Source organism: Arvicanthis niloticus, chromosome 8 (assembly GCF_011762505.2).
Source record: "Arvicanthis niloticus isolate mArvNil1 chromosome 8, mArvNil1.pat.X, whole genome shotgun sequence".
NCBI lineage: Eukaryota > Metazoa > Chordata > Mammalia > Rodentia > Muridae > Arvicanthis > Arvicanthis niloticus.
Genome location: NC_047665.1, coordinates 87,434,914 through 87,448,812, shown reverse-complemented (window position 1 = coordinate 87,448,812; position 13,899 = coordinate 87,434,914). Strand labels below are relative to the sequence as shown.

At 49.5% G+C, this 13,899-nt stretch overlaps 1 protein-coding gene across 1 annotated transcript; it reads left to right on the top strand.

Annotated features, from left to right (window-relative positions):
• Positions 1–2,436: 2,436 nt before the first annotated feature.
• Pin1 (peptidylprolyl cis/trans isomerase, NIMA-interacting 1) lies at positions 2,437–13,826 on the top strand. The gene is made up of 4 exons (XM_034510031.2): positions 2,437–2,594; positions 5,761–5,979; positions 12,384–12,494; positions 13,301–13,826. Exons 1-4 carry the CDS (start codon positions 2,537–2,539, stop codon positions 13,408–13,410), a joined length of 498 nt encoding a protein of 165 aa, XP_034365922.1. The 5' UTR covers positions 2,437–2,536; the 3' UTR covers positions 13,411–13,826.
• The last annotated feature ends 73 nt before the right edge of the window (positions 13,827–13,899 follow it).

Genomic DNA, 13,899 nt, shown 5'->3' with positions numbered 1-13,899 from the left:
AGCTTTATGTGGGTTCTTTATATTTAGGCTCAGGACTCCACAATTGTGTATCAACCCACTGAGACATCTCTCTAAGCTGCATAGTCTTTTTTTTTTTTTTTTTTTTTTTTTTTTTTTTTTTTTTTTTTTTCCTTTTTTAAGAAAACAGTAGAAAAGCTGGGCTGGTAAAGGTGTTTCTACCTGAGCCTTAAGACCTAAGTTCCAGCCCTGGGGCCCAGCTGGAAGGAGAACCAACTACACAAAGCTTGTAACAGGGTACAAGTTTCTCCACTTTGTGTCAGGTACAGCCATCTTTGGTTTTTTTACCCCTTGCCCTGAAAAGTTTCATGGGAAAGCACCCAACCCTGTTTTACAGATTCAGGGTGAAAATGCCCCAGATAACTGCACGTTCCAGCTCTTTATTAAATTGCTTACTGCCCTGCAACTGCTACCAGAAATGTAGGTTTTCTGTGTTCTTTATCTAAAAAAACAAAAAAAACTTCTTGTAATATGCATTTGGGGCTGCTCTATGAGAAGTGTTCCTTTCCAGGCAGTTGCCATCCGGCTTAATACAGACTATCAACTTGAAGTTTGGTCATGTTGAGTTGTCTCCGGGTTTTACCCCATAACAGAGCTGACCTCCACATATGCACCAAACCATGACTCGGGTTAATAAACGTTATTTGGTTTGGGGGTGAATTTTGTTATTATTGTTGTTTATGAAACGGGTTCTCTATATGTAGCCCTGGCTACTCTGAAACGTGAATGTAGATCTGGCTGGCACTGAACCCAGATAGTCTCCTGCCTCTACCTCCTGAGCTCTGAGACTAAAGGCAAGACTACCATACCCTGCATAAAATAAACTATTATTTGTTTGTTGAGATAAGATTTCTTGCAGGGCAGCAGTGTCGAACGCCTTTAATCTCAGCACTTGGGAGGCAGAGGCAGGCGGATTTCTGAGTTCAAGGCCAGCCTGGTCTACAGAGTGAGTTCCAGGACAGCCAGGGCTACACAGAGAAACCCTGTCTCGAAAAACCAAAAGAGAGAGAAGAGAGAGAGAGAGAGAGAGAGAGAGAGAGAGAGAGAGAGAGAGAGAGAGAGACTGAGAGACTGAGATTTCTCTGTGTAACATTCCTAACTCTACTTGAACCCCTTTTGTAGACCAGGCTGGCCTCAGACTCAGACTCACAGATCCATCTGTCTCTGCCTCCCCAATGCTGGAATTAAAATCATGTACTACCACATCCAGCAAAATAAACATTTGTAATGGAACCTTATGTGAATGCATTGAGTATTTCTGGCTAGGAAGAATGAAGTGAAGCTTTTTATCTGGTCTCTATACTTCTGTACTGGCTTGAAATAAGAAAGTAGCCTTATTAAATCTGTCATGTAATTTTTTTACCACTATGATTTGAACTTTAGGTCTGGGCTATTCTCCCCCACCTTTTCTCTTTTCTTCTTCTTCTTTTTTTTTTTTTTTTTAGACTGGGTCTCTGTGTAGCCCTGGTGTCCTGGAACTCACTGTATAAACCAGGCTGGCTTCAAAGTCACAAAGACATTCGTGTGTCAAATCAGGCTTTGATTTGACAAATTTGGTAGCAAATGCTCTTAACCACTGAGCCATCTCTCTAGCCCTCCACAGATCTTTTTTTCTTTTGTTTGTTCGTTCGTTAGTTTGCTTGTTGAGACGAGGTTTCCTGTGTAGCCCTGGCTGTCCTGGAATTCACCTTGTAGAACAGGCTGGTCTCGAACTGCCTCCCTTTGCCTCCTGAGTCCTGGGATTGAAGGTATACACTAGTACACCCTTTCCCTCAGACTACCAGTTGACTAAAACCGATCGTTGGAGCCGCCCACCCTCTCCAAACCCTCTCCTCATCCTAGTGGTAATGGTCTCACCCATCAGTCACCTGCCTGGAAGCTAGGAGGAGCCCATGAAGAAGGAATAAGCTGAAGTAGGGTTTAAAAAAGACATGAAAGGTGGGTGAATAGACCAGTGAAATGGTTCGCTTTGGACATCTGGAGGAAGCAGGTGGGAAGAACTCAAAAGCCAAATTTAGGCTCTAGCTAGTTAGCCTCTTGTCACCAAGGCAACTGCATTGCTATGGCAACGGCAAAGCACTGCAAAAGCGCCAAGTACCTTAGTCCCAGCTGGCCACTTCCGCGTGGATGCTGGCGGACCGCCGAGACAGGCTGAAGAAGGCCTGATTGGCTGCCGCAGGGGCCAGTCAAATAAGCTCTATTTTGTGGGCTAAGCGCACCAAGAAGGGTGGAGAGCCCTTTTGAGGCTTAAAGGAAGCCACTTACCCGGTTGGAGCACATAATAGACGTAGCTTCCAGACGAGCCAATGAGCAGTGGAGTTGGAAAGGTGGGGGTAAGAGGGGGTGTGTACAGGGGCGCTCCAGGAGACCGGGAGGGTCCAATAGAAAGCCCGAGTGCTCGGGGCTCCGTGCTGCGGTCCAATCGGCGTCTCTATTGGACGAGCCAATCAACAGCGGCGCTGGTCTGGCGCGGGGTCAGAGCCGCGGAGGCGGAGCGGGCGCTGCGGCAGGAGGGAAGATGGCGGACGAGGAGAAGCTGCCGTCCGGCTGGGAGAAGCGTATGAGTCGCAGCTCAGGTACCTCTTAGGGGTCGCCCAGGGCCCGGGGCGGGGCCTCGCGAGCTTGCGGAAGTTGGGCTCGAGCTTGCCGGGACAGGCGAGCCTCGCCACCGCTCTGCTTCGCGCTAGGAGATCTGGCCTCCTCCGCGGCATAACGGGCCCGGAAAGCCAGAAACTGAAGTAGGAGGTGGGGCAGGCACAGGCACGCCCCAGTCCTCACCCACCGCTGGGCCCCGGTGCTCGGAGGTGACGAGGCTGCACCTTGGGGCTCCCTTGAGAGGAAGAGATCCGGACTTGGTGCAGAGGGCGTGGGCCGCCCTGCTCTGGGTTCTCGGGCAGCATCCGAGACACGTGCCCGCTCATTCCCCTATCGGCACCCTGCGACAGTGATGGCTCCTAACATGGCCAGTTCATCTCTGGGTCAAGCATGGTGCCAAGCTCTTTGAAAGACTTCAAGTTCTTTTACAAGTCTATGCCGCTGTGGTCCCGAGCTCTCCTTCCCTCCCCCTCCTAGCCTCCCTTCCTCTCTCCCTTCCCCTCTTCCCTACCCCCACCCCACCCTCCTCTCTCTTATCTTCCCTCTCTCCTTTCCCCCTATCCCCACCTCCACCTCCGTTTCTCCATCTCCCTTCCCTTTCTCCCTCCATCTCTTTTTCCCTGGCTCATTTCTCTCCCTCTCCTCCTCTCTGTCGCTACCATCTTTCAAGAGAGGAATTGCTCTCATTTTTCAAGTGGGAGACACTGAGGCCAGGACATAGAAAGAACTCATCCGATAAAGCAGTTCAGTTACTAGGAATGCCTTGGATTGCAATGATTTGGTTTTTTATTTTTTTATTTATTTTTGTTTATTTTTTTGGCCCCAAGCGTCCCCTTCCCAGTGTCACTGGCAATGCTTAAGAGTAGCCTACAAGCATCTCAGAGCCAGGGTCGATGCAGCCTATAGAGCTCACTCAAATTTTTTATTTTATTTATTAAGCATCAGGGCTCTGGACACTGCATATGTTGGCTGTCTCTGAATTAGCCCAGCTAGGTTTAATGTCATTCCCTTTCCCTTTTTTTAATCAAGGGTGGAAGTGGAAATGTATTAGAGTCTTTTAAAGACAAGTTATTCTTGAATTCTTGATCCCCCTGCTTCAGCTCCCCCAAGTGCTGATTATAGGCATGCACCACTTTGCCCAATTTATTTATTGAGACAGTCTTTATTAATAATATTAGTAATACTATACTTAGTGTATGTGCATGTGGAGATCAGACAATAGCTTGCAAGAGTTTTCCTTCTACCATGAGTAGATTGCAAAACTCACATCTTCAGGCTTGACTGCAAGCATTTACCCATTGAGCCATTTTCTTTTTTTTCCTTTTTAAGATTTGTGTGTGTGTGAAAGAGAGAGAGACAACTCAGACTAGTTTTGAACTTGCTACTTACCCTAGTGTGACCTTGAACCTCTGGTGTTCTACTGGGATTACATCACACAGATTAGCTGAGGTAAAGTCTTGCTATGTAGCCCAAGCTGGCTTCCCACCCATCCTCTGCTTCAGCGTCTCAGCACTGGGACTATACATGCCTTTATGCCTAGCTCTGATGTCCTTATTCTCTGACTCCAGTTCTGCAGATGAGAAAGCTAAGGTTCAGGGAAATGGCCTGTTACAAAGGTTTTTAGTTGGATTTATCCCCAGAGGCTTTGGTCTTGTCCAGGCTGCTCCATTTCTAGTGTGGGGTTCTGACCTCTAGTATAAACTTGTTTCTAGCTGGCACACAGCTGTATTTCCAGCACTTAGCAGAAGCAGGAGGAGATCTAGTTCATGGTTATCCTGAGCCACATAAACTTTTTTTTAAATACATGTATGGGCATTGGGCGTGCATGTGTATTCATATGCATGTAACACCCACCAAGAAGCCTGAAGAGGGTGCTAGGCGCCCTTGGACTAGACTTACAGACAGTTGTGAGCCTCCGGGTGGGTACTGGAAATTGAACCCCAGTCTGATAGAAGAGCAGCTGGTGCCGTTAACCTCAGCCATCTGTCCAGCCCCCAAAGTGAAACGTTTACATACACACATCTGCACATACACTTGCCCTCTGCCTAGCTATGGACCGGTTCTTACCATTTGTTCTCAGTAGGACTATGAAAGCCTTTCTTTCATGGGTAACACCCAGCCTTTCTTTGATACTAGATCAGCTATGTGACCCAGATAGACTCTCAGCCCTTGAAGTGACCCAGAGTCTACTGGATCCTTCCTTCAGGCTTCTGCCATACCTCTCCCTCCTTCTCTTTTCTCTTTTAATTTTTTGAGATAGTCTTGCAAACTTATCTTTACTGGCTTCAAACTGCAGACATCCATCCTCCTGCCTCAGCCTCCCTACTGCTAGGCATACAGGTATGTTCCACTAAGCCAGACTTTTCCCTTGAATTTTTGATTCACCATCTCCTTTATGCTCCTCACTGTCACTCAGGCGACATCAGGTCTAGAGTGATGCTGCTTCCTTGCTCTCTGACGTAGGCCACCAGTGCAGGGGTTAAGAATAGAGCTTTGGGTATCTATCTCTGTATACACTAGACACAGTTGCTGCTGTTCTGAGCAGAGATGAAGGACGTGGTGCCTTGGGGTTTGTTTGGAATGGAGCAATGGGTAAAAACAGTCCTACTCTTTATCTTTGGTGATACGTGATCCTGGGACTCGAACCTAGAACTTCACAAACACCAAGCAGCACTGAACCAGTGAGCTAGATCCTCACTCCGTGCTATTTGTTTGTTACATATGTTTGGAATTGGGTCCCATGTACCCAAGGCTATTCTCAAACTATAGCTAAGGATGCTTTTGAAAATCTGATCCTATTTGTTTTGTAAGGTGGCATTGTGCCATGTGGAAGTCAGAGGACGTCTTGAAGCTGGTGGGTTCTCTCCTCCACTTGGCGAGTTCCTTTACCTGCCAAGCCATCTTGAAAGGCTTAGAACTTGTTTTATCTGATTTACTGGTTTAGTGTCTGTCTGGTACCAGCTCTTAAAGCATTAGCACAGTCCTAACAGGTCCTGATGGGCACAGCATCCTCCCAAGCCTATAGCATGGGTTAGAATAGGAAATGAATCTGCTAAAGAAGGTGTCTCCCAGGCCAGTCCTCATCCTGGCTTTGGGGATGGAGTCCTCGGCTCGGCCCCAGCTGAAGTAGGTGCTGCTCTCCCCCAGGCCGGGTATATTACTTCAATCACATCACCAACGCCAGCCAGTGGGAGCGGCCCAGTGGTGGCAGCACTATTGGAGGCAGCAGCAAGAATGGCCAGGGTGAGCCTGCCAGGGTGCGCTGCTCACACCTGCTGGTGAAACACAGCCAATCTCGGAGGCCCTCGTCCTGGCGGCAGGAAAAAATCACCAGAAGCAAGGAGGAGGCCCTAGAGCTGATCAATGGTAAGTAGGGGGAAGGAAGCAGGGGCTTATTGGAGGTTCTCTCTCAACTGGGCCCTAGGGGCTATCTCAGTTTCTTTTCCCGTTTCTGTGACAAAATACTCTGACAAGGGCCAGCAAGAGGGTTCAGCAGGCAAAGGCACTTGAGGGCCTAAGTTCTAGTCCGGGGGTACACGTGGTGGGGAGAGCCCACTCCTGGGAGTTTTCTGTCGCCCCCAAGCCTGCCCCAATAAATAAGTAAAGTTTTCAAATGAGGGCTTCTGTTTGTTTTAACTGCTAAGCAGTTTAATAGAGAAAGGTTTGTTTGGGCTCATGTCACAGTTCCAGGTAACAGGAAAGTCATAGTGAGGAGTTGTCATCACAGCATTGTCAGTGACAAAGAACAGTGACCCTGTGCTAGTCTCAGCTTGCCTTCTCTAGTTCTTAGACGAGGATCCCCCCAGCAGCCCATCTTCCAGGTTAGTCTAGATTCTGTCACGTTGACAATAAGCATTACTTATCCCACCAGACCCTCCACACAGTCTGGTCAGCAGTCACTTCTGGAGAAGTACTGTGCTGTGCTAGGGTTGTAGCTCAGTTGTTGGCTTGCTTACCTAACTCACAAGGAGTCTCGGCTTTAGTCTCTAGTGCCCTGTGAACCTGGCATGGTCATGCAAACCTGTAATCTCTGCATGGAGACAGAGACAGAAGGATCACAGGTTCAGCCTGGGGCTGGGAAGGCGGCTCAGTGGGCAAAGGCACTTACCACTAGACTTGAGGGCCTGAGTTCAGTTTCTGGGACCTACATAGTGGAGGAGGACCTGCTCCCTCAAGCTGTATTCTGACCTCAGTACAACACTGTGCAATATCAGTCCGAGGGCCTACATACTGAGTTCCAGGCCACTCGACCTTATCTTGAAAAGAAGTGCCCACATTGGGATGAGCTCGGCCCATGCAGGCCCTCACTCCTTCCTTTCTGCTTGCCATTTGGAGTGAAGTAGGAAGTCGGCACCCTGATTAGATAGTAGCAGTGTCTGGTGAGCTCTGTGATCTGGGAGATTCAGAGCGTCGCTCAAGACTCAGTTTTCTCTTGTGTAAAATGAGCGTTAATGCATACTTACCCAGAGGCCATTGTAGCAGTGCAGTTACAGGAGGCAGTTTGGTTTAGTGGCAGGCATCCTGAATGATGCTGTCATGAGGGAGAGGCCGGCATCTGTGGGTAGGTCTGGCAGTTAGACCAGGGATGGGTAAGCACAAAGCTGACCCTGTAGGTGATGAGTCTGTTTTTAATTCCTGTTTTTGATAACTATGTGTATGGGAGTTTTGCCTGCATGTATGGGTGTGTCTGGTGTCAGAGGAGGCTACAGGAGTTTTGCCTGCATGTATGTATGTGCAGCTTGTGTGTATGGTGTCAGAGGAGGCTACAAGGCATCAGGTTCCCTAAAATTGGTGTTAGGCTTCTCAGCTAATATGTGGGTACTGCAGACTAGACCCAGGGTTTTTGTAAGCATAGCTTGTGCTCCTAGCTTCTAATCTATCTTGCCAGCCGTATGTATATGGGAATACACGTGCAAGTGTGAAAGTCAAAGGACAATTCTTAGGGTTGGGCTTTCACCTACTAAGTGAGTCCTGGGGGTTGAATTAGATCATCAGGTTCAGTCACCTGCTAAGCCATCTTGCTGACCCTTTGTGTGATGTGCTTAAGATTACTTTATATGGTGAGTAAAGAATGCCTGCTGCCCATACAGGCCAGAAGAGGACCTCAGATCCCCAGGAACTAGAGTTATAGGCAGTTATAAGCTCCCATTTGTATGCTCTAAACCAAACCTGGATCCTCAGGAAGAGGAAGCCAGTGCTCTTAAGCACTGACCCGGCTCTCCAGTTTGTTTTTCTTGAGAACACTGGCTCACCTTGAACCCAGAGCTTATTGCTAGGCCATCAGGTGACAGTGATAGGAGCAGTATCTGCCCTGGCTGCTAGCCTTGGCCTGGGGTACCATCAGTTCCCCTTCTGCCTTGAGGAAACAAACTGCCCGCTTTGGAAGCAGCACCTCTGCATTCCTGCTGCAACTCCTTTTCCAGCAGTGGCTCCTCTACAGCCACTGGATGGCAGCCAGAAGAAACCTGAAGCCCAGCTGGTATCATTGCCATGTCCTTGTTTGCGCCAGCCAAGCTGTGGACAGACCCTGGCTCCCTGTTTGATGTTGCTTTGTCCCTACTCATCCAGGTCCTGAGAATCCAGAGAGGCTCAGAACCAGAGTATGAGCAGACCCTTTCCAGACTCCCAAGATCAGCCACCTCCTCTGGCTGAGTGATGGAAGCCTGGTGGCCCATGGCTGTGTCCCTGGGCCCTTCCTGCTCGGTCTTGGGTCTTCCCCAACCAGATCCTTCCCCTGTGGGCCACCTGTGATCTGAAAGGGATTATCTAAACAGTTTTAGGTTGAGGGACGGCCACCCTTTTGGTTCATTCTGTGCCTCAGTCTGTGGCAACACAATGCTATAAACTTTGTAACTTAGTTTCTTTCTCACAGTTCTGGAAAAATCTATGCCTAGTGTTTTTCCCTAGAGTCACTCTCAAAACCAGCCACCAGCAAACCTGCGCCTTTCTCACTCTGCGCTTTAGCTTCCTGGTGACGTTGCTTTTCTGAATTTGCAGATAGCTTTAAAGATAGAGCTTGTGCAGCCCAGGCAGGCCTTATAATTCCCCATGTAGCCAAGGGTGACCGTGAACTTCTGACCTGCTAATCTCTTGGCTCCTAAATGCTGGAATTACAGGTTTGGACTGTTATCCTTGGTTTAGAGATTGAACCTGGGGCCTGGTGCAGGAAGGAGAACGCTCTACCAATTGAGCCTTAGCTGGCTGTGCCACTTCTTATGAATAGGTGCTCATCATATCATTTCAGGGCCCACCCTGGCAGACTCCTTATCTCTCAGGATAGTCATACCAGGAACCAGGGCTTCTTTATAGTACATATTGGGACACTAGCATGCAGCCTGTACCAGAAGAGTGAGCATTTAAATCTGTTGAAGGTTTGTTCTACATCAGCCCTGGCTATGACAGTCATTCATTCATTCCTCAGAATAACCCTCTGAAGTGAGAGCTCCCATTAGCCCATTATATTTTTTTTCTTTTACACTTGTTTATTTGTTTGTGTACAAGTATGCCTGAGCAGGCATGTAGAGGTTAGAGGACAACCTGCAGGAAGAGTTAGTTCTTCTGTTCCTGAGGGGGGAGCTCAAATAGTTAGAGATGGCACAAGCACCTTTACCCACTGAACCAGCTCCCAGCTCCCAACTGTCCCAGTTCATAGGCTAGTCATCTCGTGAGGCTCCTAAAGCAGAATCATGCCCCCTCCCTTCCCCAAGGCCATTGGATACTGGATACTCATAAGGCTGGGAGCCACAGAGCAGGGGCCAGATCCCAGCAACTGGAGTCTAAAGCTGGGCCTGCCACTCTTCTGAACCTCAGGGACTACTGAACCCACACGTGTCTGCAGAGATGGATATTCAACTGTTAAGCTTGCTGTCGGGGAGCTCCTGAACACCCTTGTCTTAGCCCCTGCCCACTGCTCCATTGCTGTGAAGAAACACCATGATCAAGGCTACTCTTATAAAGGAAGTATTTAACTGGGGCTAGCTTACCATTTCAGAGGTTAGTCCATTATCTCCATGGCAGGGAGCATGGAGGCACAAATGACACTGGAGAAGTGGCTTTACATCCTGATTCACAGACAGACAGGCAGAGAGAGACACTGAGTATTTAAAATCTTAGCCTATCCCTAGTGACACACTTCTTACAAGGCCATACCTACTAATCCTTTTCAGACACTTCCATTCCTTGATGATTAAGCATTCAAATATATGACCATGTGGGGCCATTTATATTCAAACTACTACAACCCCAAAGCAAATAGAGGGCCCTGTTCCAGTCTGTGAGCTCTGGAAAGGCTGCTCCAAGAGGCAGACCCAGAGTCCTGGCTAGGGTGCTATTGGCCAAGGTGGACAGGCACTCTCAGAGGAGTTGTTTCTTCTCACCTCCCATTGAGGCTGTGATTTGTCCTGGAGGAAGCCCAGGTAGTCTGACCTCAGCTCTGAATACAGAGGTCCAGGTGACAAAAATCAAGAGATAACTGTCTGTCTGAAGAGCAGTGATGGGTCCCCATCTTCTTCCTCATGGATAATTTCTGCTGTATTTATTCATTAATTCCTTGGCCACCAGGAATTCCTGTCTTGTGCACAGGAGTGGGGACAATGATAAATGAGAGCCCCTGGCTAGATTTCTTTTCCAAGACATTCTCTATCCTCGGTGTCCTGAGTGCTGGCATTATAGAGATGTATCATCCAGCCCAGTGCCATCTTTATTAAATGGCTATAACTTGACAGTGTGTAAGAAGCCCTCTGGCTATCCCATCTACATCTCCCTGTGGCCATGGCTACATCTAGGTGACACTGCCTCAGGGCTAGAGCTGGGCAAGATTCCTAGGTAGATCCTTTGATCCCCACAGAAGAACACAACCAGACGGCCAGGGAGATGAGAATCAGGAGTTTACCAGATCAAGGTTACTGTAAGATTCTTTCTGTACAAGGGGACTCTTGATACCAAGGGTGGTTTCCAGACAAGTCACCAGGATATACAGGTCAAACCCCATGGCCCTGGGTATCTCTGACAGGCAGGGGTTTGTGGTAACAGCCTGTTCTGACTAAGGCAGAACAAAGGGGAGTTGGGGAGCCCTTGAGAGACAGGTGGCATGTTGTAGACCGAACACCAAGGTAACTGTCATGTAATGCATTCAGATAGGGCTAACTCCTGGGCTGTCAGTCATATTGCCTACCCTGTGTGTCAGGCTTTGGTACCTCACAGGAGCCTGAGGCCCAGAGCCCTCTGGAAGTAGCTGGGTTCCTGGGCCTCAAGGCACTGGTTGTAGCAGCTAGTAACATTACTTGTTGCACAGGTGCCAGTTGGGACCTTCAGTGATGTGCACACTGAGTAGCACACGGCTGTTCAGAATCTTCTCCAGCTTAGGTGGGAAGTGTGGGTGGAAGTCCAACAGCAGCTGTGTCAGGCCACCCTCCTCTCTACAGAGATCACTGTGGAGCTTCATGTAGAATGCATGGCCATGACCAACATTTCAGGAGTTGAAGCAGAAAGGTTGATGATTCAAGGATAGCCTGAGCTACATAGGAGGCTCTGTCTCAGGGTCTTTTCCAGACTAGCTGAGAGTTGCTCAGGTCTGGGTGGCTGCTGCCCTGGGAGTCTGTGTGTGTCATGGCTACAAGTTAAAAGTTGAGGACAGGATGGGCTGTCTTGTGTCTGTCCAGAGCTTTCTTACCCACCTTGGGTACTACCTAGACCCAGGTACCTGGCAATCTCCTCACCTAGCACATGTCTGTGAGTGTATAACACAGTCTCAAATGCACCCACATGTATGTGCACTGTGCTCCGGAGATGTCAGTTGTACAGACATGGTACTATGGTCTTGCTCCCTTAGGCCTAGGTCCTTTAAACTTTTTTGTTGTTTGGCTGACTTTGGTTTGTTTTGGTGGGGTTTGGTGGTTGGTAAGAGTATATGAAGGTCAGAGGACACAGTTAACAAAAGTTTCTTCTACTGTTGTAGGTCCCGGGGATAGAACTCAGTCAGGCTTTGAGACAAGTGATTTTTGTTGTTATTGTTGTTTTGAGGCTTTGCTTCAATCACTATTCACCTTCTTCCTAGTAGCCCTGGCTTCCTGATCCTGCAGGAGAATCATGGCCCAGTGGAGCCGCTTTAGTGTCTCCTGGGTTCTGCCAATGCAGTGTGGTACCTTGCCTATGTAACCATTGTACGGGCGCTCACACAGCCCTTACAGCCTCACCTCAAGGTCTTTTCAAAATGTCCTAGTGAGTACTCTGCTGTGCCTCCTGTGTTGCACAGATGGGGACTCCTGCTGCCCACAGCTGAAGATATCACCAGTTCCTGTGCAGAGCTTGGCTGCATGCTAGCCACCTGCTGGTCCAGAGCCTTGAGATTGCCCCAGGAATAGGGGTGGGCAGTCATCCACTGTGAGGTTTCAGTTCTGTGTCCAGGCCTGAAAAGAGGTCACTGTGAGTGTGTGGGTGCTTACGTTCTTGTGCACCTATGGATGACTGGCCTGGCTCTTCAGGTCATATTATAGCTATAGGTGCATGGGGATGGGTGACAGGTTTGCACCCTGGGAACATGCATGTGGGAGGACTGACTTCATGGGTGCACATAGGAGCACAGAATAAGGGTGTGATTGCTTGGGCATGAGGGTATGGGAGGTGTTTTGGGTGGAGTGAGATAACTCTGTAGGGAACAAGGTGCACAGGTCAGGCAGGTCTTGCCCAGCTCCTAGGAGTGTCCAGTTCTTCGTGCATTCTGACTGGCCTCTCTGTATCTGATGTGGGGCTCTCCCCTTGTATCTCTACAGGCTACATTCAGAAGATTAAGTCAGGAGAGGAAGACTTTGAATCTCTGGCCTCACAGTTCAGTGATTGCAGCTCTGCCAAAGCCAGGGGAGACCTGGGTGCCTTCAGCAGAGGTGGGCAAGAGTAGACACCACCACACCCAGCACCTTCCCTGCAATGTTCTGGGTGGAAGGGCCCCAAGAAGGGAGGGAAGGATGACTCTTCTCCTGCACAGGCCTTCCGGTCCACCAGGTGGCAGCATAGCCCTCCTCGGGCTTTCCTGGCCTGTTTTTCTGTACTGCAAAAGGGATATAAAACCTCATTGGTGTCTTTCCTTCCAGGATCATTGTCCCCCTCAAAGGCTCATCAAGGTGACTCTGCTTTGTCATTGGCAGAGCTGTAGGGTGGGATCCCTGAGAACCAGCACCTGTCCTCCAGCACCATACTGTCCCCCTTTGGCAGGAGGGGGAATGGGCAAGGGAAGCAACCCAGAGCTCAGACCTGCCTGCCAAGGGCAAAGGAAATTAGATCCCTTCTTCCCTCCTCCCTTTTCTTCTTCCTCCTCCCTCTTCCCTCCTTCATCTCTTTGGCATGGGCTGGAAGTGTGGGGAGCAAGCACCTGCCTAGGAGAGACGGATAGCCAGCCTCTGCTGTCAGCCCTGGCTACCTCCCTGCAGGACAGATAATGTTTAGCTAGGGAGCTGGAGAGTTGGTCACGCAGTGTGTCTAAATGTCCAGCATAGCTCTGCCTATTATCCCTCATGCTGTCCTTGGGCTTCCCCAGCCTCCTGAGTGGGCCTGTGGCCCTCAGCTGGGCCACAGCTCACTACTGCAAGTGTCAGGGCTATAAACCCCGTGATGAATGTGCTTGAGACTGAATGCAGGCCGGAGCTCCATCTGCTGTGCAGCCGGCGCCTGACCTCTGCCTCTTGTTTTACAGGTCAGATGCAGAAACCGTTTGAGGATGCATCGTTTGCTCTACGGACAGGGGAGATGAGTGGTCCAGTGTTCACGGATTCAGGCATCCATATCATCCTGCGCACAGAATGAGGGCAGGCACAGGCCAGCCTGCTCGGGCTGCAACACAGCCCATGGACACCCTTCCTGCTACTGTCACACAGTATTTATTGTTCCTAAAATGACTGGGAGGGGGGCTCTGAGATGGGGACTCTGAGCACTCTGCTCCCTGTTTGCCCTCATTTGGGGCTGTCCTAGCCAGGCTCCTTCTGGAGGAATTGACTTCAGAAGAGCAATGGGGGTGGGGAGGCCCCCAGGCTCGGGATCAGAGGTGACCTGATCCCCCAGGTCTCAGAGGCAGGCAGGAGGGCCTTTTTCCTTGTTAGTTATATGCTCTGTTCCTCTGTTCAGTTGCAAAAAGCAGACGCTTCATACTTGGCGATGCAGCAACTCAGCCTCAGGGTACAATGCAGTGCCCCATGCACCTTCCATTAAATGTGGAACCACTGGTTGGTGGTCCTGTATCATTACCTTTCTGGTGAGGTGTGGGGCCCTTGTCTCGGGGATGGAACTTTTACCCAC

Bases quoted from the DNA above. Each gene is read 5' to 3' on its own strand.
- Pin1 (XM_034510031.2), top strand. From the start codon at position 2,537: ATGGCGGACGAGGAGAAGCTGCCGTCCGGCTGGGAGAAGCGTATGAGT. The intron at 2,595-5,760 runs GTACCTCTTAGG...GCTCTCCCCCAG, and splicing joins GCGTATGAGTCGCAGCTCAG to GCCGGGTATATTACTTCAAT. The intron at 12,495-13,300 runs GTGGGCAAGAGT...CTTGTTTTACAG, and splicing joins CCTGGGTGCCTTCAGCAGAG to GTCAGATGCAGAAACCGTTT.